The sequence below is a fragment of the Drosophila navojoa genome, chromosome 4 (assembly GCF_054131105.1).
Source record: "Drosophila navojoa isolate 15081-1374.11 chromosome 4, UAZ_NAV_1.0, whole genome shotgun sequence".
Lineage (NCBI taxonomy): Eukaryota > Metazoa > Arthropoda > Insecta > Diptera > Drosophilidae > Drosophila > Drosophila navojoa.
In genome coordinates, this window is record NC_142892.1 from 1,175,593 (window position 1) to 1,197,775 (window position 22,183).

The following is a 22,183-nucleotide window of genomic DNA, read 5'->3' on the forward strand; positions in this document are numbered from 1 at the left end:
GTTCTTGCTCCTTATCAAACTGTCTGTCCCCCTTGCATAGTTTCTCTTTCAGCTTTCAGCTTTCAGCTTACAGCTGTGCGCAGCATGCAGGATCTTACCTTGGGGAGCAGTCACTGGATTCGTTCCGGACTGGTCACGGGGCAAGTTAATGTCATGTCAAGCGGCAGACGTGTTGAGTGGAGTACTGGCGCAGGGGGCAGGCGGGGCCCGGCAACTCTCATATAGGGCGGCTTAGAAGCCTGATATCTGTTCACTTGAGCTCAACTTATGGCGCTCCAATTTCGCGCTGATGCATAATTTTTGCCGGCGCGCATAAAAATGCGCTCAAAGGGGGCCGCAAAAGCCAACCAGGAACAGACCATGGAACAGAAAAAGGAAGAAAAAAAAAACATGTAGGAAAATGTGGGAAAAACTAGGCAAAAGCATTGGGGATAAAGCGAAGCAAAAGTTCTATATGAATGCGTGACAAGGGGAACGCGCCTGCCTTTGGCTCGTTTATCTTTGCAACGGACTCGAGTGCCTAGTGCGTGAGTGTGTGTGTGGGAGGGAGAGAGAGTGAGAGTGTGTGTGTGTGTGTGCGTGTGTGTTGGCCTAACAAAAACAAATTGCATTAAATTGAAGCGCCTTGCGCTGCTTTAATATTATTCAGACTCAGGAGTCTGATCATTCCTCGATTGATTTTCTTGCTCTTTCTTTCTTTCTTCTTTTGGCATCTCTCCTCTTAGCATCGTTCGCACGTTGTGTCCATTTATTCCAGAGTTCCTTTACCAGTTCTGATAGTATCCATGTAGTCTTCAGTCCCAGGCTGTCATGGACGTGGTCTGCTCCTGCTGCCTTGATCTCTCGGATCTCAAACTCTTGTCTCTTTTACGACTATTCTATAAGTCTATGCGGTTCTCCATACGACTTACAATTGTCAAAGTGAACTGGCAATCAGATTCTAACCTATAAAAAGGGAATGCTCAGCACTCGGAGCTGGCGCTACGCTTCCTCGAGCAATGGGCTGGGTAGATGCCAGGTCAGAAATGTTTTTACTTCACCTACTACGACTGCAGCACGTCTATTAACTTTGGTTTATATACACTGAGGAAGCAGTTCGCTCTATCTGCAGAACCCACTGCATGTGTGTGTGTGCGTGTGCGTGTGTGTGTGACATGATTAATAGCTGCGCTGACAGTTGACTGACTGTCGTCAAGTGAAATCACAAGCGTGGCAAAAGAAAAGAAAAACGACAAGAGGAAAATGAGAAAAATCCAGCGCAGCTTTAAAATGAATTTGCATGGGGCGAAAGAAAACGCGAGATGGGTTCAAAGTTCAGCGCACTGAGCGCTGTTTCGAGCACATAAATAAATAATGAATTTTCTAACACTGGCATTAAAGATTTTAATGAATTTCGCAGAGCGTAAAACGTAAATAAACAGAGAAAGAGGCGAAACAGGAACGGCAACGGCAACGGCAACGGGAACGGGAAAGGGAAAGGGAAAGGGAAACGGGAAGCAGGCAAAAAGGACGATATCAGACGCGGAGCCATTAAAACGCTTCAATCACAGCGCAAATCTGTTCATGTGTGCGCCAAACAAAACAGAGAGAAATTAAATAAACAAACAAACAAGCGGCAAAAGCAAAACGACGCAAACATCGCCAAACGGAAAACAAAAATAAAACGAACTGAATAACAAAAAGTAAAAAAGCAACAAAAAACATCAGCGAAATTCGGCGTTTAAAATTCACACATAAAAAATGTAATGGAAAGCATTAGTGCTCATAAAAAATGGATTTACACAGCCTTTTTAAGGCTGTCCTGATCCTGTACATCATACGAGGTGAGTACCAATTGCCACAGTCCCAAAGCTCCACAGACATCATTCAATCGGCCCCCCACTCTCCCTCTCTCTCTCTCTCTCTATTGTTGGCAACAATTGCTGTCAATTCTACAATTCCATGAAAATATATATGCATAATGAAAAAAACATACATACATATATTATTTTTGTATATACGTACATTCATATTTGTATATATGTACATACGAGGTATGTTCAAAAAATATAGCAAATTCGGTAGGAAATATAATTTCAAATTATATTTTCGATAAATATCGAATGAAAGCAGCAGCTAAAGATCATAAAAAACACCAAAATTAAAAAATACCAAAACTACGCCGTCAAAGGTGAAAGAAACTAAGGATCATAAAAATCCCAAAACTGAAAAATGCCTAAATTACGCACATAGGACATAAAGCTAAAGATAATAAAAAATACCAAAACTAAAAAATATCAAAAGTACGACAGCTAAACATTGCTAGAGCATTTAAAATGTCTAGTTAGATATTCATGAATAAATATATAAATAAATACTTTTGAAATGCACCTCGTATGGCCATATATATTTATATAAATTTATATATTTATATTTTTTATTATGCAACACATGATTAGGGCATATAGGGCTATGCAAAATGCATTCTTCATGTAATATTTGCCAAACTATTTGTTGTTGTATTTTTGTGCAAAGTGTAGGATTAAATATACTAGCAAAATTTATGAATATATAGTTCATTTATATGCGAGCGACTATCAAATTAATATGTTTTGCAACTGACATTTAAGCACTCAGTAAAAGAGACTCTATATGAGAGGAGGAGAATCCAGCTAAATTTACTTAAATATATTTTGGCATATTTTATTTGATTTATATGTATGATTACCTTATTAGAAAACCGAAGTGTTCAAAATATACTTATTTATATATCTGTCTGTAATATATAGGGTATCTGTTTGTCTGTCTCTCACACTCTCTCTCTCTCTCTCGCTCTCTCTCCTGTCGTCCTTTCAATTTCCGTTTGACTGATCCTTGAGCTCAGACTGGCGCCTTGCAGTATGCAACGCTTTTTTGTGGCGGGCGCTGGGCTAAAAATAATTAAGCTGCGTAGCCAGTTGCAACATGTTGTTGCTGCTGTTGCTGTTGTTGCTGTGGTTGCTGTTGTTGCTCTTGTTGCTGTTGTTGCTGTTGTTGTTGCTGTTTGCTGTTTCTGCTGCTGTCGCTTCTTTGGCTTGTCTTTTGTGCGCTGTCGCCTGCAACATTTCCACAGCCACTTTGTCCACTTTGGCTAACAAGCCAGGCGTGTGGCATGCGAGCTCTCCCCCTCTCACTCCCTCCCACTCCCCTTCTCGCTATCCTGGTTGGCATTTTGTTTCAGGTTTTATGTTTTTGCGTGTTTTCTTGCTTTTTGCTCTGCGCTCAACTCAAAAAGCCAAAGTTATCAGCAAAAGATCAACGACAGCGTGTGTCCCCCTCCCATCCCTGCCCCTGCCCCTGCCACAGCTGCCAGCTCCCAGTTCCTTTGCCTGGCAGCCACAGGCGCTTTATTTCCTATACTTTGGCTGCTGTTGCTGGTCTCTGACTGTGACAATCTAGGCTTTTCTTCATGCTGCTGCTGCTGCTGCTGCTGCTTGTTGCTGATTATGCGCTGCATGCTGTCGCTGGCTTGGACAATGCCACAAAAGGCGCTCTAGCCGCTGCTGCTGCTGCTGCTGCTCCTGCTGCCTGTTTACTTGGCTTTGCCATTGCTGTTCGCTTTTTGTTTCATCAAATAGCAAAGGCAGCTCAGGCCCGTCCGTCCGTCCGTCCGTCAGGCCAGGCTGCATAATCTTGGCCGCCGCCCGTAGAGCTGCTGACGAAATGCCACGCCCACCGACTGGCCCTCAGCTTGTGTGTGTGTTGCAGTGTGACATTCGAGGTCATTCACATTTCGAGGGCGTGTTGTTGAACTTGGTGTTGCTGCTGTGTGTGTGTGTGTTGCTGCTGCTGCTGCTGCTGCTTGGGCGTGTTGCATATTCGGTTGCTAAATGCCCTGATACATTAGACAATGAGCAGCTCTAATTATGTCTAGCGTCTGCTTAAAAACTGCAATTAACATTTGAGCCCAGTTGTTGCTGTTGCTGCTGCTGCTGTTGCTGCAGTTGTTGCTGTTGTTGCTTTGTGCCCTGAAGTGTTGGTGCACGCCAGCGGCAGAAAGTTGGCTTGTAAATGATGCTGCCGCCTCGAGTTGCCGCGAGGCATACAAAGTTTAACCATTGTTGTTGCTGCTGCAGTTGCTGTTGCTGCTGTTGCTGCTGCTACTGCTGTTGACTTCGTTTCTTTGAGCTGCAACAACAACAACAGCAACAAAAGTGAAACGTGTGCTTTTCAATAATTCAGTTTTATGGCACAGAACTCAACGTGACGTGCGCCTTTGTCTGCAGTTGCCGTTGTGACTTTTAAAGTTGGCGCTCATTAGTGAGGCAACAGCAACAGCAACAACTGCAGTTGCAACAGCAACAGCAACAACTGCTGTAGCAGCAATGTCTGCAACATTAATTGAAATGCTTTTCACTTTTAGCAGCTGCAATTTAATTGCATACTTTGCTGTGCAAAGCAGCAGCCGCAACAACAACAACAACAACTGGCAACAGCACAACAGCAACATGTACAGCAGCAGCAACAACAGCCGCGCTTAGTCAATAACGAAAATTCAGCTGTAGCATTAAAATGTTTGCGTTCAATCGCAACAATAGGCAGGCGGCGTATACCCTGTAAAAAACAGGCGACAGCAATAGGGCATGCTGCACTGAGAGAGAGAGAGAGAGAGAGAGAGAGAGAGAGAGAGTGCAAGCAAAAGCAAAGGCAAGGATACATGTCAACTTTTGTACAGGGTAACTGCTAGTCGTTCAGCTTTTCAGTTGCTTTCTGCGGCTGTGTTTGCGTCGAAGCGGCAACAGCTGAATAAAGTCAAGGAGCTGCCAGCGCTGTGCGTGATATGACCTAAGCAAATACACTTTGCTAACACACACACACACATGGACATACACACACACACTCACACACGCCTAGAGGTATATACAAATACCGTTACGCTCTGTTGCGTCGAGACAGAGACATGGGGCTGGCGGGCGGAGGGCGGAGGGCTTTAGGCAGTGGAACGCTCGAGTGAAGCAGACGCCTCGCATTAGTCGAGGCTTTTAAGCAGAAAAATGCGTGCACTTGAACCGAGTGGGCGTGGCGAGGACGAGGCAGCTGACTCCTGTGGCCCTAGCTACAGCTACAGCTATAGCTTTGGCTGCTTAGCCAGCCAGTTGGCTGCTTTAAATGTGAAGAGCTGGGGCCAGTGCCTCAATCAAATGGCAACGCTGCGCCTCGAATGCTGTTTATATTTGTCAAGCCATTTCCCCATTGCTCCGCCCCGCCCCGCCTCAGTCCCGCTCCATTGACAACACTGCCTTTTCCTATTGGGCCCCTTGACAGCAGACAAAAGCCTTATGCAAATCAGCTTTAACCTGCTCCTGCTCCAGCTGCTGCTCCTGCTCCAGCTGCTGCTTCTTCTTCTTCTTGCTCTTCTTTTACTTTTTCGACTCTGGAAATTGCGTTTTCATTTAAATGCTGCTCGGAAAAACTTTGACGCTGCGAACTTGTCGCTGGTTTTTATTGCTCTCTGCTCTCTGCCTTCTTTAAGATTTAGGGGCTGCTGGCTAAGGCTAAGGGTGGCTGCTGTGGCTGTGCTGGTTGGGCGTTTTTGATTTAGTTGAGCTTTGAAGCCCCAGCGCTTCTCATTATTTACAGTTTTTCCTGACTTTTGCTTGGAAATTAAAGATGTGCCCGCTGGCTCGTTAAAATACGCTTACAGCGCGCATTATGCTAAGCGAAAGAAAAGTCCAATTTATTCAGGCAGCAGTTATAATGTGCAGGGGGTGCAGGAGGATGTAGTACAGAAAGTAAATGTCTATAGCTAGAAGGAACTCGAGTTGATCGTGAAATGCAGCAAAGCTGAATGGACTCTAGGCATCTTCATTGTGAAGTGTTCATCGAATTTGATGAGCATGGGCAGGAGAAGTGAATATTGTATCTACTCTTGAAATGAGCTCTGTATGATGATATGCAAGGACTATTCCGCTATTCAAGACTATTGCTGCTTCTTTCTCTACTTAACTCAGAAGGAGGCACAGCATTTAGAAGGAGAAGTAGTATGAATAGTAGTATATGGATCACATACTAGAATATGGAACTTAGGAACTTAAGAGCTCTAATTTGATAAGAGTTGGCAGCACTGTGGAGAATGGATGCAGTTTTATTTTAAGTTATATATTTTAATGCAATTTTATTTTATAATACATTTTATAATATATATTTTATATCAAATGTATTTTAAGTTATATATATTTTATTTAAATTATATTTCAAGCTTTTTTTTTTTTTAATCAAGTCTTCATTTAGCTAGTTTCTCAGCTTTAAAAATCTGTTTACTCAGCTCAAGTAAATACTTAGCTCTGGCTTGAATATCCTCTCCAACTCCTGCCACTCCTCGCATGGCCACATCTATAGCCCCTGCTTGAGTATTTCATATTTGACACCCCCAAACATGGCTCCATTCGCTCGCTCGCTCGCTCGCTTTTCTTTTCTTTCATTTGCTTTCACTTTGCCGGGATTTTCTTCTTAATTACGAAACGACTTTCTTTCAGGCAGCGCTGCCATTTGGAATGGCTGCATTCCTGAATAGAAATCTAAATGGGCATCTTGCAAATGGGGCTGCTCCCACTCCTGCTGCTGCTGCTCCTGCTGGAAGGCAGCTGAGCTGAAGTGAGGCAGGTTGCGATTTGCTGCTGCTGCTGCTGCTGCTGCTCATTTGCATTTCGTCTGGCAGTGATGTCTGTCGTTACATAGCTGCCGCTCCTGCCGCTCCTGCTGCTGCTGCTTCTTGCTTTTCTTTAGCTGCCAGTCATTTCCGTCCAGCAGCTTTTAATGAACCGTGATAATGATGAGCGCTGCCTGCCGCTGGCATGGCTCGCACTTTTATAGCATCTCATTCACTCGCTCTCTCTCTCTGTGTATCCCTCTCATATAATTGATTTTAGTTGAGTTGTGGGCGTGGCAGCTGCTACTGCTGCTGCTGCTGCTGGTGCTCCTCAAAGTCCTTTGGCCATTTTGATTGACAACGCTGACAAATGGTGCGGCGTGTATTCAATTATGTGCAAAGTGGCAGCAACAAAGGCGCGCGCAACATGCAACACGAGCAAGGGGGCGAGCGAGGGGACGACAGACACAAGCAAAACCTTATCGAGTTTATCAGACGGTCATTGTGTTGCGTTTATGCCGCATTGTCAGTGCCACACGCCACACACACAGAGAGTGAGAGAGAGAGAGAGAGGGAGAGATAGATACAAAGACAGACGTGCCACAAAGCCATAGATAGTCAGCTACATTACCATCATCATCAGCCACACACTCACACACACACACACTCACACACATAGAGAAGTTATATGGGGCACGTTTTGATGTCACATTTTGATCGCATCCGCGCGCTGGCTTTGTTGGCAGCACGCCCTTTGTTGACCACATAAATAACCTGGCTCTGGCTCGCATTTCAACTGGCGTTTGTTTTGCTCGACTTCAATTAGCCGACAGCTGAACTCGACAGTGCCTCGCCCAAGCTGACAAATTTCATTTTCATTAGACTGCAAAATCTCTGGTTGCAACAGCAGCGGCAGAGGCAGCGATAGCGCCGTTAGCTGAAGAGAAAAACTCTATCGTAAGTGACTTAAGAAACTAAAACTGTAAATTTAATGTGCTGGCCCGCTGTGGCATCAACTTGTGGCAAACACTTTATACTTTTCGCTAACAATTTTTGCCTTGCTCGCCGCATTTCCTTTGGGCATTGCAGTTGACAGCTACACACACACACACACACACACACACACACACACAGGCACAGAGAGAGGCAACGAAAGTGGCACAAAGTTTGCAACACTTTCGGCTTGGGCTTTTGGGGGCAACTCAACTAAAGTCTGCTTGTCTCTGTCTCTCTCTGTGTGTGTGTGTGTGTGTGTGTGTGTGCGTGTGGTGCACTCTCCAATGCTCTAGCGTTATCTCTTGGCCAATGGCTCTTTTGACAAAACAATTTTTCATTTTATTGCTGCGGCTGAAAATTGCTTACAAATTTAGTGCTGCATACTTTGCGGCTGCTGTCAAAAATGCTCCACTTCCAAGGGGCGCTCTCAATTGCCATTTCTCAGCGAATTCGCTGGAAATTCCAACTTCCCTTATGACTCAATTTGTATTTTTAGCTCGCACAGAGTTTGCCTAATTGTTGCTTATCTATTTTGGTGATTAGACAGTATAGTAAAGCCCTCAATTATTTCTGTTTGATGTTGAGAGTCCTCTATATTTCGCCTCATTATTGCTATTCCAGTGAATTTTATATTTATTTCTGAGCAAATCTATTTCCAATCTTACCTAATTAATGCTGCCGTTGCTATAGAAACTCCACAACTTAAAGCAAACTTTTCTCACTCCATTCAGACTCTCGCTTGCTCACAGAAAAAATGGCTAAATTCGAGCGAAATTATTTTACCAGCTCATAAATGTCGCAGCACAAACTCTCTCCCTCTCTCTCTCTCTCATTTTTTTAGTTTTTTAAATATAATTAAATTATTCATGCAGTTGCTGGGCATAAAAAATGTGCAAAAGAAAAGCTGAAAAAAACAAAATTTTTATGTGTTATCTACACGAGTTGCTGTGCGGCATAAAAACGGGTCACTGCACTGCCGAGGCAACGCCTCAAGTTGTCCGGGAGCCGCAATGCAAATATAGCTTGACACACGCCCACACACACACAGACACACACACACACAGAAGCATCCCCTCGACTGCCAAGTGAATAATAAATATGGCATAAAAGCCGCATCGAAAGCGCCTTTAAAACACAGCCGCAACAAAATTATGCAATGCTTTGGCCGGCGGCGGAGCAATTAGGGAAGACGCAAGTTGGCCGAGATGCTGGCACACCTGTATATAGCAGCTGGCCACAGGTAAAAAGCAATTGTCTTTTCGCTTTGTGCGTGCCTTTGTTGCGGGCCTCGGGCGAGGCTCATTAAAATTTGGGCCAAGCCGCAGGGGCTGGCCCTCAGTCAGCCCTCAACGCTTGCGTCACTGCCACTTAATTCTGGCCAGAAAAGTTTGCGGCTTAAATGAAATTGAAATTAACTTTGGCCGCTCGTGCATTACACGCTCGCGGCTGCCAAACTAAATACATTTAGCTCCATCTCACTCTCTCTCTCTCTCCCTCTCTCTTTGCAGGTGAGAGCAGCTTTACTGTGCACGGCTTGGATCTGCAGGGACCGATATTTCTGCACGAGCCGCCGCATCGCGTTGAGTTCTCCAACAATTCGGGCGGCCTGATAGAGTGCTCCGGCCATGGCAGTCCCCCACCAGAGGTATGTATGTGTTGACTGTATGAAATGGGCGTGGCATGTCGCCTGCTTAATTATGCATGCCACTCTTAGTCTGGCGCTCATTTCCAAGTTAATTGACTGCCCGCACAGAGCAGAGCGTGAATGTAGGAGAACATAACTAATACGCCCCCTTGTCGCAGGTGGAATGGACGCCGATACCGCCGCAGCAGGACATGGTCTTTCAGCTGTCCAATGGCAGCATGATGTTCTATCCGTTCACGGCCGAAAAGTATCGACACGAGGTGCACGCCACCGTCTACAGGTGAGTCTGAGCCCGCGTGCAGCACACTGCGTATACTTGATATCTGATTTGTCACCATCTCTCTCTCTTCAGATGCAAACTACGGAATCTGGTCGGCACCGTGCTCAGCCGGGAGGTGCACGTGCGCGGCGGTAAGTGGCTCGCGAGTGTATTTAACAAATTTTTTAATTAATTTACGTATAATTCTATTGCCGCTGCGGCAGTTGATTTGCGCCAACTCAGCCCGGCGCGCCTCGAATGAAAAGCTCGAAAAAGGCGAGCGGAAAAACTTTCGCTTTAATTGCAAAGTTTTGGTAACGCAGCGCCTAACGCAAGTTTTAATTACTGCTGCCAAAAATGTTAGCGGGTTGGCGATGAGAAGGCAGGGCGAGAGCGGGTGAGCTCTGCCGGATTACAGCCAGCGCCACCAATAAACCGCCCTAAGCTCGGCGCTAATTTGGCGCCCAAGCGCGAGAATTGACTCTGGCTCTGACTGTGGCTCGGGCTCTGGCTCCTGCTCTGACTCTGGCGCTGACTCTTTCGGCTGGTTGCCCTAACCACGCTGCGAGTTTCATTGCTGGGCAACTGGGTTGGGGCAGAGAGCGGGGCAAATGTGCTTTAGCTACTCCCTGAACACGTTTCGCTCGCATTGCGAAAAAGAAGTCATTAATTTGTTAAAGGAATATAAAGTCTGAATATTTCTAATATTTGATTAGATTGCTTATATGAGTCCTGACTTTGCTTGATTCTTTCGCTCCTCATCTAGCTTTTCAAATCTTGCCTTACATATTTTTATCTTTTCCTTTATTCTCTTTCCTCTGGTTCGCCTTTGCCTTTTCCTTCCCTTTTTTTAACTTTCTATCTCATTAAATTTTTCTTTTCCGTTTGTTTCGTCTTTCTCTTGTGGATTTTCTTTTTACTTCTATATTCATAGTGTTTCCTCTTCTGCATCTTCTTCTATCCCTTATTTATTCTACATCTTCTTTGACTGCTTTTTCTACAGCTTTTTCTACTTCTTCTTCCACTTCTCTTTCATCTCCTTTTTCCACTTGTCATTCTCTTTCTGTTCTCTATCCTAGACTTTCTTTTTTCTTTTTCTTCTCATTCACATGCTCCTTCTCCTCAACATCTCAGCTTCTCCTAAGTTTCTTCTCATATTCTCAATCCTCCTTCATTTCCTTATCTCGTTTTTTCTCCCCTCCTTCCTTCCCACTCTTCTCTAATTACTGAGATTCGCAGAGAAGTGCCTCTTAATTTACTCAAACATTAAGAGTCCCCATAAAGATTGAATTTGGCGCAGCTCGAAGCACAATTTTTTGGCTCTATGAATACAAAAACTTTTCAACTCGCAACTTCCGCAACTCTTTACCCCCCCTCACACCCGTCAAAAGAAGAAAGTTTGTCCAACTACTCTATTTTTGTTAGTTTCTTTTAATTTTTGTCCAGCTTCAAGTAGCTGCGAAACTTTGTCATTCATTAGGCACTTGGCGAGGGCTCTATTAAAGTGCATTAACGAGGCAGTCCAGCCGTGGAGTCGCCGTTGTCCCAGCCGAAGCCAATCACTTTGATTGGCATCGCTTGTCGCATAGATTTTCTGGCTCATTTGGCCCCCAACTGCTCGAGCTGCTCCCGGGCTTCGGGCGGCCACAGTGAATGCTGGCGCAGACAAAAACAACAATTAGCACTGGCCATAAAACCTATGAATGCCATATAAAATGCCCAGTTGCGTAGATAAAACTCTCAAAGGGAAAGCTCGTGACTCTTGACTTTTGGGGCTGCTGCGGCGGCTGCTCCGTTTAATTAACAGGCGCACACACACGCACACATACAGAGAGAGAGAGAGAGGGGGGGAGAGGGGCAGAGAGGTGGAAGAGAAAACAGTTGAAAGCAAAAAACAAATAGAAAAGTCGCCACCGCAAAGATCTTAGATATGCGAGGGTTCCCCACACACACACACACAATCATTTATATATATGTATATACATATACATATATATATTTATATATATACATGTGTGTTTGTGTTTTTAGATACGCTGCTCTTGTTACATGCAAAGTTTCAACGTTCGCCGCTCATTTTTCAGCAAGTCAGCACAACGTTGCGTATACGCCATGTAGCGCGCCTAATATACCCCGTGGAAATAGCAGAGGGCGAAGAATTGAGTGTAATGCAGTAGAACTTTTAAATGTAATAGGCAGTTGTTGTTATCGATAACCAGTTTGTGTATATGATAGTAACAGTGCATGTGACAATCGATATTTATCGACATTATTTCTAAGTAGAGAAGCTCTCTTAAATGATACAGTGAATTGATGTTATCGATAATCAATTTGTATATATGTATGATAGTGACAGCTTAAGCTATAATCGATATTTATCGGTATTATTGAAAAGTAGAGTAGAGCTCTTAAATGTTGCAGTGAATCGATGTAATCGATAACCAAATTGTATATATAAAAGTGACCATACAAGCTATAATCTATATGTATCGACATTATTTAAAAGCAGAGTAGTAGCTCTTAAATGTTGCAGTGAATTGTTGTTATCGATAGCCAAGTTGTATATATGATAGTCATAGCACAAACTATAATCTATATTTATCGACATTATTTAAACATTCTTATTTAATCCGCTGTTAGCAAAGACTACAACGATTAAGCTTACAAAACCTCTTTTTGCTTTCAATAATTCCATATTCGATAAGCCTTTAAGGCGTATGGTAGTAACTATTGATTTCTGAATCTACTTATAGAGTATTTAAGCATTGATTAATAATCATAGTCATAATTTAAAATCAATATATTACCCTTTAGTCTTTTGTTTTTGTGTCTTATTAAATACACTTGAGTTTTTCTAAGATTTGGGATCAGACATCAACTTGAGTGCAGTTCAAGCATTATTGCAGGGTATCTATCAGTCGCGCCTTTGCAACCTTGTCTGCCGCAACTTTGTTTTATTTGCGGTCGCTTTGTTTGCTTCTTGTCTCTGTGTGTGTGTGTGTGTATCTGTGTACCTGTGTGTGTGTAAAAATGTTGTTTTTCTTGCTGTGCGCTCCTGCGTTTTTTCTAGCCGAGTAGCCCGCAACGCTTTACGCTTGAGCAATTTGACAGCGCGTAGATTTGGCGTAAAACGTTTTGCCTAATTTGCAAAAGTTGCCCAGGGGCTTCAGCCGCAGTCGCCGTCCCGCTGCGAGGGGAACTCCACTAATTTGCCAGCTAATGTGTGCAGTTGACTTTTTGTCTATCGGCGCCCCATCGTCGTCGTCCTCGTCGTTTGTCTCGTGGTCGAGCAGTTGTGTTATTTAATTGCCAGCGCTTAGTTCGCGGCGTGCGTGGCCTTCGAGCTGGTTGACTTAAGTGCGTGTAATTAGTCGAGCAGGGCGAGCAAAAACCACGCAGCGAGGGCTGCTTGACAAATGCTGGCACTAGCGAGCAAAACTTTTGATTCCGCCAAAAGCCACAGGGCAAGGACACGACGTCGCCAGAGACTCTGATGAATGATGTTGGCCCACAAAGTTGCGACTTGGCTTGCACTTTTGCATTTCAATAACAGAGAGGGGGAGAGAGAGGGAGAGGGAGAGAGAGACTCACACACTGCTTACATTGTCTCTCTGTCTTCGAGTTATCAAAGTTTTTTGATTGAGCCTCAAAGTTGCCCGGGGCGCCACCTATCCCCGCCCCCTGCCACCTGCCCTTGTTGCATGCAACCTGCGTAATTTGTTCGTAATTAGTTGAATGCACATCGCTGAGCATGCCCTTGCCACGCCCACGCCCTCTGCAGCAGGCAGACGACAATTTAATAGTTCGCTCGGCAAATCAGAGCCAAAGACTGGCAGCGGCCAAGCGAAAGCATCTTTCCGCCGGCGCACATCATAAACATAAATATGTGCAACAAAAAGTTTGCCACACACAGAGAGAGAGAGAGGGGGAGAGGGAGGGAGAAAGGGAGAGAGAAGCTAAGAGAGTGAGTGTACAAAACAAAACGGAAATGAATTTCCGCCTAGCAGCCTGCACTCTCCCTCTCACTCTGCCTCTCTCCCCCTCTCTCCCCCTGTCTCTCCACCTCTTCCTCTGCATTTACTTTGTCTGGCATCTATAAACTTAGCTCAGTATTCCCAGCCAGCTCTATCCTGCTCATGTCCTTGTTCCCGTTGCCACACAATGTTGTCACATGCCACGCCCCGCATCCCTCATGCCTCCTCCTGCGACTGCAGCTTGAGAGCTACAAAATTTTTTACAAAACTTTGCCTTTTGCTTAAATTACCAAAACTATGCAGCAGAAAAACAAAAATATATCTGAACAAAGGGGGGAAAAAAATGAAAACTCAAGCTGCAACAACTCAAGCGCAATGCCTGGCCCCTGACCCCTGACCCCTGGCCAGTCTCTGTGCTCCTAAACAGCAATACAAATAATGAAGATCTGAAGGGAAGAAAGTTCAAAGCGTTCGAGTGGGCTTAGCCGACTGACCAATGCTCGTTCGTGATGCAAGAGCAAGCTTAGATTGAACTGAATATGTTTTCAGTTCTCCAATTAAATCATTTATGTAAATTCTAATTGGAATGCAATGTCTAATTGGATAAGGTAAAACTTGCAGCTTTCACTATAGGACATTATGAAAGACTTCATTGAGAAACGAACTCTGATTATGGGATGGAAACATATTGAGTAAAATTAATCGGTCCAATTGGAGCCTGTTAAATTCCAATTAGACAGCATATGGATAACTTCTGCTTTAACTAGAGAACTCAATTGATCTAATGATGACATGCTGAGCTAGACAATTGAATCTAATTAGTATAAACTACGTTCTAATTGGAAACCAATTGCAAACCGAATAAAGACGCTTTTATCGAAATTGAGGCTCCCATTTCTTATGAGGTATCTAAAGCCAATATACCCCCTTTGTACGCTAAGCCCTAGACCCCCGATAGAAATACAAAAATTGTTGCATAAACTCAACTGCAAACAGCCGCAGTCGCTGTCGCTGCCGCAGTCGCTGCCGCTGCCGCTGCTGCCGTCGTCGTCGTCGCGCTGGTCAGAGAAATTATAATGGAATGTTGTCACAAAGTTTTTGCAGCTTTTCATGCCCATGGAATGGAAAACAAAGCGAAACATAAAAGCATAAAAATAGAATGAAAGCAAGTAGAAGTCAAGTAAAATCAACTGCCAAAATAATAATAGTAACTTTTCACATTAAACTTTATCCAATTTTAGCATATTCAAGTTAAGCAAACAGAAAAAAAACAAACGAATCGTGAGCGCCATTTAAAAAGAGTTTACACACACACACACACACACACAGAGAGCTTATACACACACACACACTTGATTATATACAGTTAGTTTTTAGGCTCTGCTTTAAGCTGCTTATTCGCATTTGAGGCGCGAATCGCATTTTCCACTTTCCACACTTTTCAAGTGACGCGTGCACAAAATTGCCTTTGTCCATCTTAATTAATTTACAAAATGCCAACGCCAGTGCGATGAGGTGTGTGGGAGGAGGGGGGCGGAGGGGAGCGGGGGATCACGCTGGCGGTGTGGCAGTTCGTGGTTAACATGTGTCAGCAGCTGTGCACAGTGGAATGCAAGCGAAAAGCGGCTTTGAGCTCTGATAAATGAAGGAATTCAAGTGCTTAAAGTTCTATAAACTGAATAAAGTATATGGCTTATAGGAGGTAGAACTAGGTTAAGGGTGGAACAGTCCATAATGCATATATGCATATATATTGATCAGGAGAACCACTTGAGTTCATCTGGGTAGAGGAAAGTCTCTTAGTCCCCTCGTATAAACCACAAATGCAAGAGACTCTCTGTTTGTTTATGGATTCTGCAGCTATAAGACATGAGAAATATATCTAATTGTATCTTGAAATAAGTAAATTAAAATTACTTAAATAATATAAATGAAACGAAAAATATAAAAATAAATTAATAAATACGTTTAGCATTCGAAGACTGTACTAGTTTATTTATTTTTATTTTTTTTTGATAACTCTTGATATCGATTTAAAGCCGGACTTTGATTTTATGCTTTAAACCTGGCTTCATATGAGCTGTATATATTTATGTATATATGTATACTCCCTTAATCGCTGTTCCTGCTCTTAAATGATCATACAGTAAGGTTTTAACATTAGCTTAGATCAATACTTATACAGTGGAGTTCCGATGAATCGAAGCGTCAAGGTGGCCATTTTTTTCGATTTCATAGAAGTTCAAACTATCGAGAATTATCGACAATGAAACTTTGTCAAGGGTATAGGACTTTTTTTTTATTACGTATTTTTTTAATTAGCATATTATCAAAACTCGACTGTATTGACTCCAGAAAATGTTTAAAAATCTCATAAATTTATTTTATTTTATTTATTATTTTTCATTTTTAGTCGCATCATAATTAGGCCCATCCGAATCTCATTAATTGTTGCACCACTGTGCAGTGGCTCGGCTTTGTTTTTAGAATCCTTGTCACTCTTAATTTTGCTCTGTGGCCTGACAGAAGGTACACGAAAAAAAAAAGGAAAAACTTTGGCCGAAATTTGGCGAAACCAATTTTGGAGAGCAGCTGAGCGCGGGTTTGGGGGTCCAAGTGCTGACAAACGGTCACACTTTTGCCAAGTGTCACAATCTGCTGGACATGTGGTGTGAGTGTGTGACTATATGTGTGTGTGTGTGTGTGTGTGGGTTGACAAAGGTCTCGATGTGGTTGTCGTCGCCTGTTTAATGTGCGACATATTTTCACAGTCAAGGCGGGGGGGAGAGGGTGGGGGAACCTTTTTTTAATGTACGTGGCGACGGGGCTAAGCCTGTTGGCCATCAAAATTAAAACAATGTTGGCCTGGCTAATAAAAACCGAAACATAATTGTTAGCTTGATTTATGCTGCGAGCACGCGGCGTATGCGCAATTTATTTATGCAGACATTTGAAGAGCCAAAGAAATATTCCACAACATTTGCACTGTTGCTTTCTTTACAGTTGTCAACCAGAAGTATACGGTGCAGGTGCACGACGAGTACGTGATGACGGGCAACACGGCGGTGCTGAAATGCCAGGTGAGCGAGCCGTAAGCGCAAGGCCACAAAATGCATTAAGCACGCAAATTAAATTCAACTCGAGCTGATCAAATTTGCTTAACTTGAACAAGTTTACTTACCCACTCTCTCTCTCTCTCTCTCTCTCGCTCTCTCTCGTTCTGGTGTGCAGGTGCCCAGCTACATGTCGGAATTTGTGCTAGTCACCGCCTGGGTGCAGGACACCGGCATGCATCTGTATCCAAACACGGACATCGGCGGCAAGTACACGGTCCTGTCCAACGGCGAATTGTACATAAATAATGCGGGGCCCAATGATGCGTACAAAAGCTACACATGCCGCACTGTAAATAGACTGACAGGTACGTGATAATCACATTTTGCAGCTTAATCGTCCAGTCAGCAATGCTTCACTGCCCACACACTCCTCCCCTCTCCCCCTCTCTCTCACTCTGTCTCTGCCTGCTGTTGGCAAGTTCTGTTGGCACATAATTAAGTTGAATTAATTAGCAGCTCGGGGCCTGGCCTGTGAAACTTATACCCGGCTTACGGCTGGCGCAGGGTATTAAATTTAAAGTCGAATACTTTTTGGGATTTGCCAAAATCAAGTTTTCGTTTACACGAAGGCCAGAAGGCTTGCCTTATGCATAACTGAGTGAAAGTTGGCTCGAGACCAGGGACATTTCCACTTTGTATTTGTTTATATTCGCTCCCTTTGTGTTCTGCTCTGTTCAGATAACAGGTATTAGCTCCAGTGTTGGTTAACAAACTAAAACTGTCTTTGTTCTGCTAGCAGTCAAGGCTTTGTTTGGGCAGCATTAGCATAAACTAACAGTGCATAGTGGGGCATATTTAATGCTACATGTTATATTTAGTATGACAGGTATATATGTATATCTTTTGATAGTATACAATAATATCCAGCAACATTTATCTAGTGAATGGAGTTTTGTAACAGAGAACATGGAAATTTGTGGCTTCTGCTCTTAGTTCTTTGAGCTCCCAGCCAGGCTTTGTTTTCCTATGAATATGCTGCTTCATCTCTAGAAAACCTTCTTCGCTCTCTTTAGTTGTACTGCAGCAATTCGTATAGATTCTGATGAGAGAACAAGTATTTCGACAGGACAAAGAGACTGAAAGAGATAAGAGCAACTATTGCCAGCAATTCCTTCCTCACGTTGAGCTGAGTAATAGCTGAGCTTCTTATCTCGAGTATGTACATCTGCTATGTGCATATCTCTGCTTATATCAGATGTATTTGTTAAGGTATGCTGGGGTATCCTGCCTCTCTCTGGAGCCATTTCACATGTTATTTCCAAGAACATCCTTTTAGTTAATCCATATATAATCACAGTTATATATTTGCTATGCGCGCATCCCCAGTGCAAAGCGAATTGATTAAATATTTATGAAATACCTTTGTGAACAGAGCATTCGAATCGCTCTAAGCAAAGTTTATTATCAAGCAAAAGCAATTTGTTATTATTTATGTATGTGTGCGTGTGTGTATGTGTGTAAATCTGAAGTTTTGTATTTTATAGCCGTTGTCCAAGTCAATTTCAGTTTAGTCGTGCATAATTTATGACGTGTGACATTCAATCGCAAGCAAAGGGCAAAGATGGGAGAGGGAGAGGTAGAGAGAGAGGGAGACAGAGGGAGAGAGAGTATTGCTATAGTCAATTGAACCCATGTAGATCCCTTTCTGACTGTGTTGTCTGGCAAATATCTGGTGCTGCTGCTTATTTGAAGTTTATTGTGTGTGAAAATGCGCTTAAGCTGAATTTCTATTAGCCTTTGTGCGCGTATTACACATCATCAATCAATACGATAAAAGTTTATGCCCGACAATACGCAGAGCCCAAGCCAATCGACGTCCGTTCGCTCCTCACTCTCTCCCACTCTCTCTCTCTCTCTGCCTCTCTCTCTCTCTCTCTGACTTTGCCTTCCTTTTGTATTCGCCTTTGCAAAAAGTTTCCACAAGTTGAGTTTTGGTTTCCTTTTTTCCGCAACTAAGCTTAAACTCTCCCTCTCTCTCTCTCTCTCTCTCTTTCTCTTTATGTGTTCTTAAGATTTCTTAAGCACTCTAATTAAAAATGTATGTAATTAATTTAGAATCCGCTATACAGCAGCTCAAATTGGCTTTAAGTTTTGATTGGAAAACCGCTAAAGCCGCAGCCGCACTTTAGTGTGTGCGTGTGTGTGTGTGTGTGTGTGTGTGTGGGTGTGTATAAGCCAGCGCATATTAATTACTAGTGCATTTCGCACAATCAAGGCTAAACAATGCTCATATAAGTGCAGAACACACATATACGCACACATCGACACACACACACACACACACATGTTGGCTGTCGGACATTAAAAACTGCTTAGAGTGCACTCATTAAAAGTGTAACATGAAACAGTTCTGGCTGCTGGCTGTTGGCCAGCATAGTTGGTCATAACTAATTCATTTAACAAGCACACACACACACATGCACACACACACACATGCACAAACATGCGATGCGCTCAGTTGAAGCGCTGGCTTTACCTGGCGCGCACAAAAGTAGGCAACAGTTTTTGTTTGGCCTAGGCGTGGACTGCGGGCTGTGCGCGAAGGGCGGTGGGCGGTGGGCGTGTCTGTCTGTGCGCTGGCAGCGCATAATTACAATTTAAACCAAAAATCCATTTATTTTGCACAATAACGGGCACAACAATGGCGGCTAACAATAATACAACTGCTAATGCACAATGGAGCAATGGAGCTGAAGAGGAAGAGGAAGAGGAGCGGACGAACGGGCGGGTGAGAGCGGATGAAGAGCCGAAGGGTTATACCTGATGATGATGATGATGATGTTCGAGCGAAATTATAAATTAAATTGCCAAGTTGTACATCGAGTGGGAGAGAACTAGAGAGAGAGAGAGAGAGCACAATAGCCATAGATATAAGTATAAAGAGAGATAGATAGAGAGCTAGACCATTCGAAACACATTTCGCTTGGCCAAATGGCCCACTGAACGAGCTGCTGGATTAGATGTCATTTTGGACTTGGCACACAAATGGAAACGAATGGGACAACATGATATAGAGCAGCAGCCATTGAAGGCCGCGAAGGTCAAAGAGCGTGGGCTATAAAAGGAAAATAAATAAAAAACAACAACAAGTCAACATAAAATAAAGCCAATATAAATGCATAGCAGAAGAGTTCAATGCCAAATACTCAGGCATGTTGAGCGTGAGCAGAGGATATATATCGTATGCTGGCAAATGATATGAAAAGGATAAGATGTACAGGTAGAGCTCCTCTTTTAAATCTCTTTAAACTCTATAAGCTGTTGTCATCTATATGTTGTCATCTATATATATAGGTAAGGGTAGTCTCCAGAGAGAGGGTATTATAGTGAGAGTAAGCAAAGGATATATATCGTAAGCGATATGAAAAGTATAAGATGTATAGGTGAAGCTCCTCTTTTAAATCTCTTTAAACTCTATAACAGTTTCTCATCTATATGAGAAAAATGGTAGGCAAGAGTCGCCGCAGCGAACGCCTCTCTGGCAGCGTAGCCCCCAGGGAGAGGGTATTATAATGCGCATGCATAATAAAGCAGTTGAGGTGTTTCCTGCTGCTGTCGACGCGCAGCTTCCGGCCTTGCAGCTGACCTCCTGTGGCGCAGGCCATCAACTTGATTGCTTTCATTTACTTTTAATTAATTAAAAACACACATTTGATACACACACGCACACACACACGCACACACATACACACGTGTATTTATATGTGCGTCCATCAATTTCCCAAGCAGCTGCCAGTTGTGTAAATTGTTTCGTGTGCTTAGGCTCTCACCTGTCGCTTTCTTGTTGCTCTTTGCAGGTGAAATACAAATTTCAACATATCCCGGCCGCATTATCGTAACCGAGCCCAAGGGCATGGTACAGCCGCGCATTAACGTCGAGAAGCATTCGATGCGGCATGTCGTCCTTAATGGCCAAACAACGTTGCCCTGCATTGCTCAAGGACATCCAGTGCCGACCTATCGGTGAGTACAGCCCACACACACACGCACACAGCCCTTTTTTGGTAGACTGCTGGGGGCAGCGCAGCTCGCGGTTCGCGCATTTTATGACAATGTGAAATATTTAGCTCGATAAAAAAAATGTGACGAAACAATAAAAAATTGAGTTGTAAAAATGTTGAGCAAATTTGAAAGCTCACACGAAATGCCGGTGTGTATGTATGTGTGTGTGTGTGTGTGTGTGTGTGTGTGTGTGCAATGTTATAGATAGTTAAGACAAGCAGCAGATATTTATTGACATGTCATGTCACAGATTGCTAGGCTTGGGAAATGCTTCGTATATATTGCATATGGACTGTAAAATGTAGTTTGGAAATTGTTAAGGGCTTTGCATTTTCATACAAAAGAAAAAAATGATGTAGATAGCTTTCAATATGTCTTGGTGGGGCCTATAAAAGAAATGTGCTAATAAAAGTGAGCCCAGATAGATGAATTTAGATATGGGAAGATACTAAAGCGATATATATTTACATGTGGAATATTTATGTTTTCCATATTCAGCGTAGGTAAAGAGTAAGTCATGTTTTAGATATATGTATATATGTTTTATATACATGTATGTGTATATATACTGCTGCCATAATTGAAATGGCACCAATTGCATATTTTCGACTTTCTGAGAATTTTTTTAAATATATAAAATCTTTAGATATTTTTTTGCAAATTTTTATTTGTTGGAATAATTCATTGTTTTCTCCTTTTATAAAAAAAATAAGTAGATCAATATATTGATAAATAAATATAGAAGAACTTCTTAGACTTTGCATAAGTAAGTGCTGCTTTTTTATTTTTCGCAGCTGTATATATGTATATATTTAATTTCAAATAAAGTTCAATCTATTCTGTAAATGAAATCGAGTTATAGGAGCTCAACTGAATAGCTTAAAAACTCCCTTTCCATTTACACAAAATGATAGATATGATGATGATATGATTTATATAGTTGAAACTCTCAATTTGCATAAATATTATATTTTTATTGATTACACTAAATAAATACAATATTATTTTTATTACATTTTATATTAATTTTATATTAAATACGCTTATATATATTTATTTATATTCTATTAGCTCTAAGCCGAAGGCCTTAGTCTTAGTCTCTTATAAATAAATAAATATTTGATTAGGTTATATTATTTTAAATAAGCTTATATTTAATCTCACCTATTGTCAGCCCTCACAGCGCTAGCTCAAACACAAATATACATATTCTTCGTCTGGCAATCTCTTTATTGAAAATGTAGTTGCTTATAAAACGGTTCAAGTCTGCTGCCAGCTCCATTCACCTGCTCCTGCCTGCTGCCAGCCTCAGCTGCTGGCACCTGTCTCGCTTGACTTTTGACACTATGCATCAAATATTGTTTATTGGGGCACTTGAATGTCTTGGCACAAAAACACGGCTCAAGCAGCGCTCGTTTATCTTCCAAGACGACAGGAGACTCCTGGACTCCTAGACTCCTTGACTCCAGGACTCCTCGACTCCTGGACTGTCGCGTTATGTAGATTTCCCTGGGGCCAATTCAAAGTTTTTCAACATTTGATGTGTGCTCGCTTTTATTCTCGTGTCAAGCGCAAATCAATCAA

The 22,183-nt window shown here is 42.7% G+C and overlaps 1 protein-coding gene across 4 annotated transcripts in view; it reads left to right on the forward strand.

Annotated features, from left to right (window-relative positions):
• Positions 1-1,025: 1,025 nt before the first annotated feature.
• The window catches only part of Dscam4 (Down syndrome cell adhesion molecule 4), a 46,281-nt gene continuing 25,123 nt past the window's right edge, over positions 1,026-22,183 (forward strand). For 2 of the 4 annotated variants that reach the window (XM_089259975.1, XM_089259974.1), the window contains exons 1-7: positions 1,027-1,823; positions 9,112-9,248; positions 9,407-9,528; positions 9,601-9,659; positions 16,485-16,561; positions 16,713-16,902; positions 20,395-20,560. In XM_089259975.1, the coding sequence (XP_089116101.1) occupies positions 1,772-1,823; positions 9,112-9,248; positions 9,407-9,528; positions 9,601-9,659; positions 16,485-16,561; positions 16,713-16,902; positions 20,395-20,560 (803 nt within the window). In that variant the 5' untranslated portion in view covers positions 1,027-1,771. Of the gene's footprint in view, positions 1,824-9,111; positions 9,249-9,406; positions 9,529-9,600; positions 9,660-16,484; positions 16,562-16,712; positions 16,903-20,394; positions 20,561-22,183 lie in introns of all 4 variants that reach the window. The other 2 variants (XM_030387301.2, XM_030387302.2) reach the window with 2 other exon arrangements.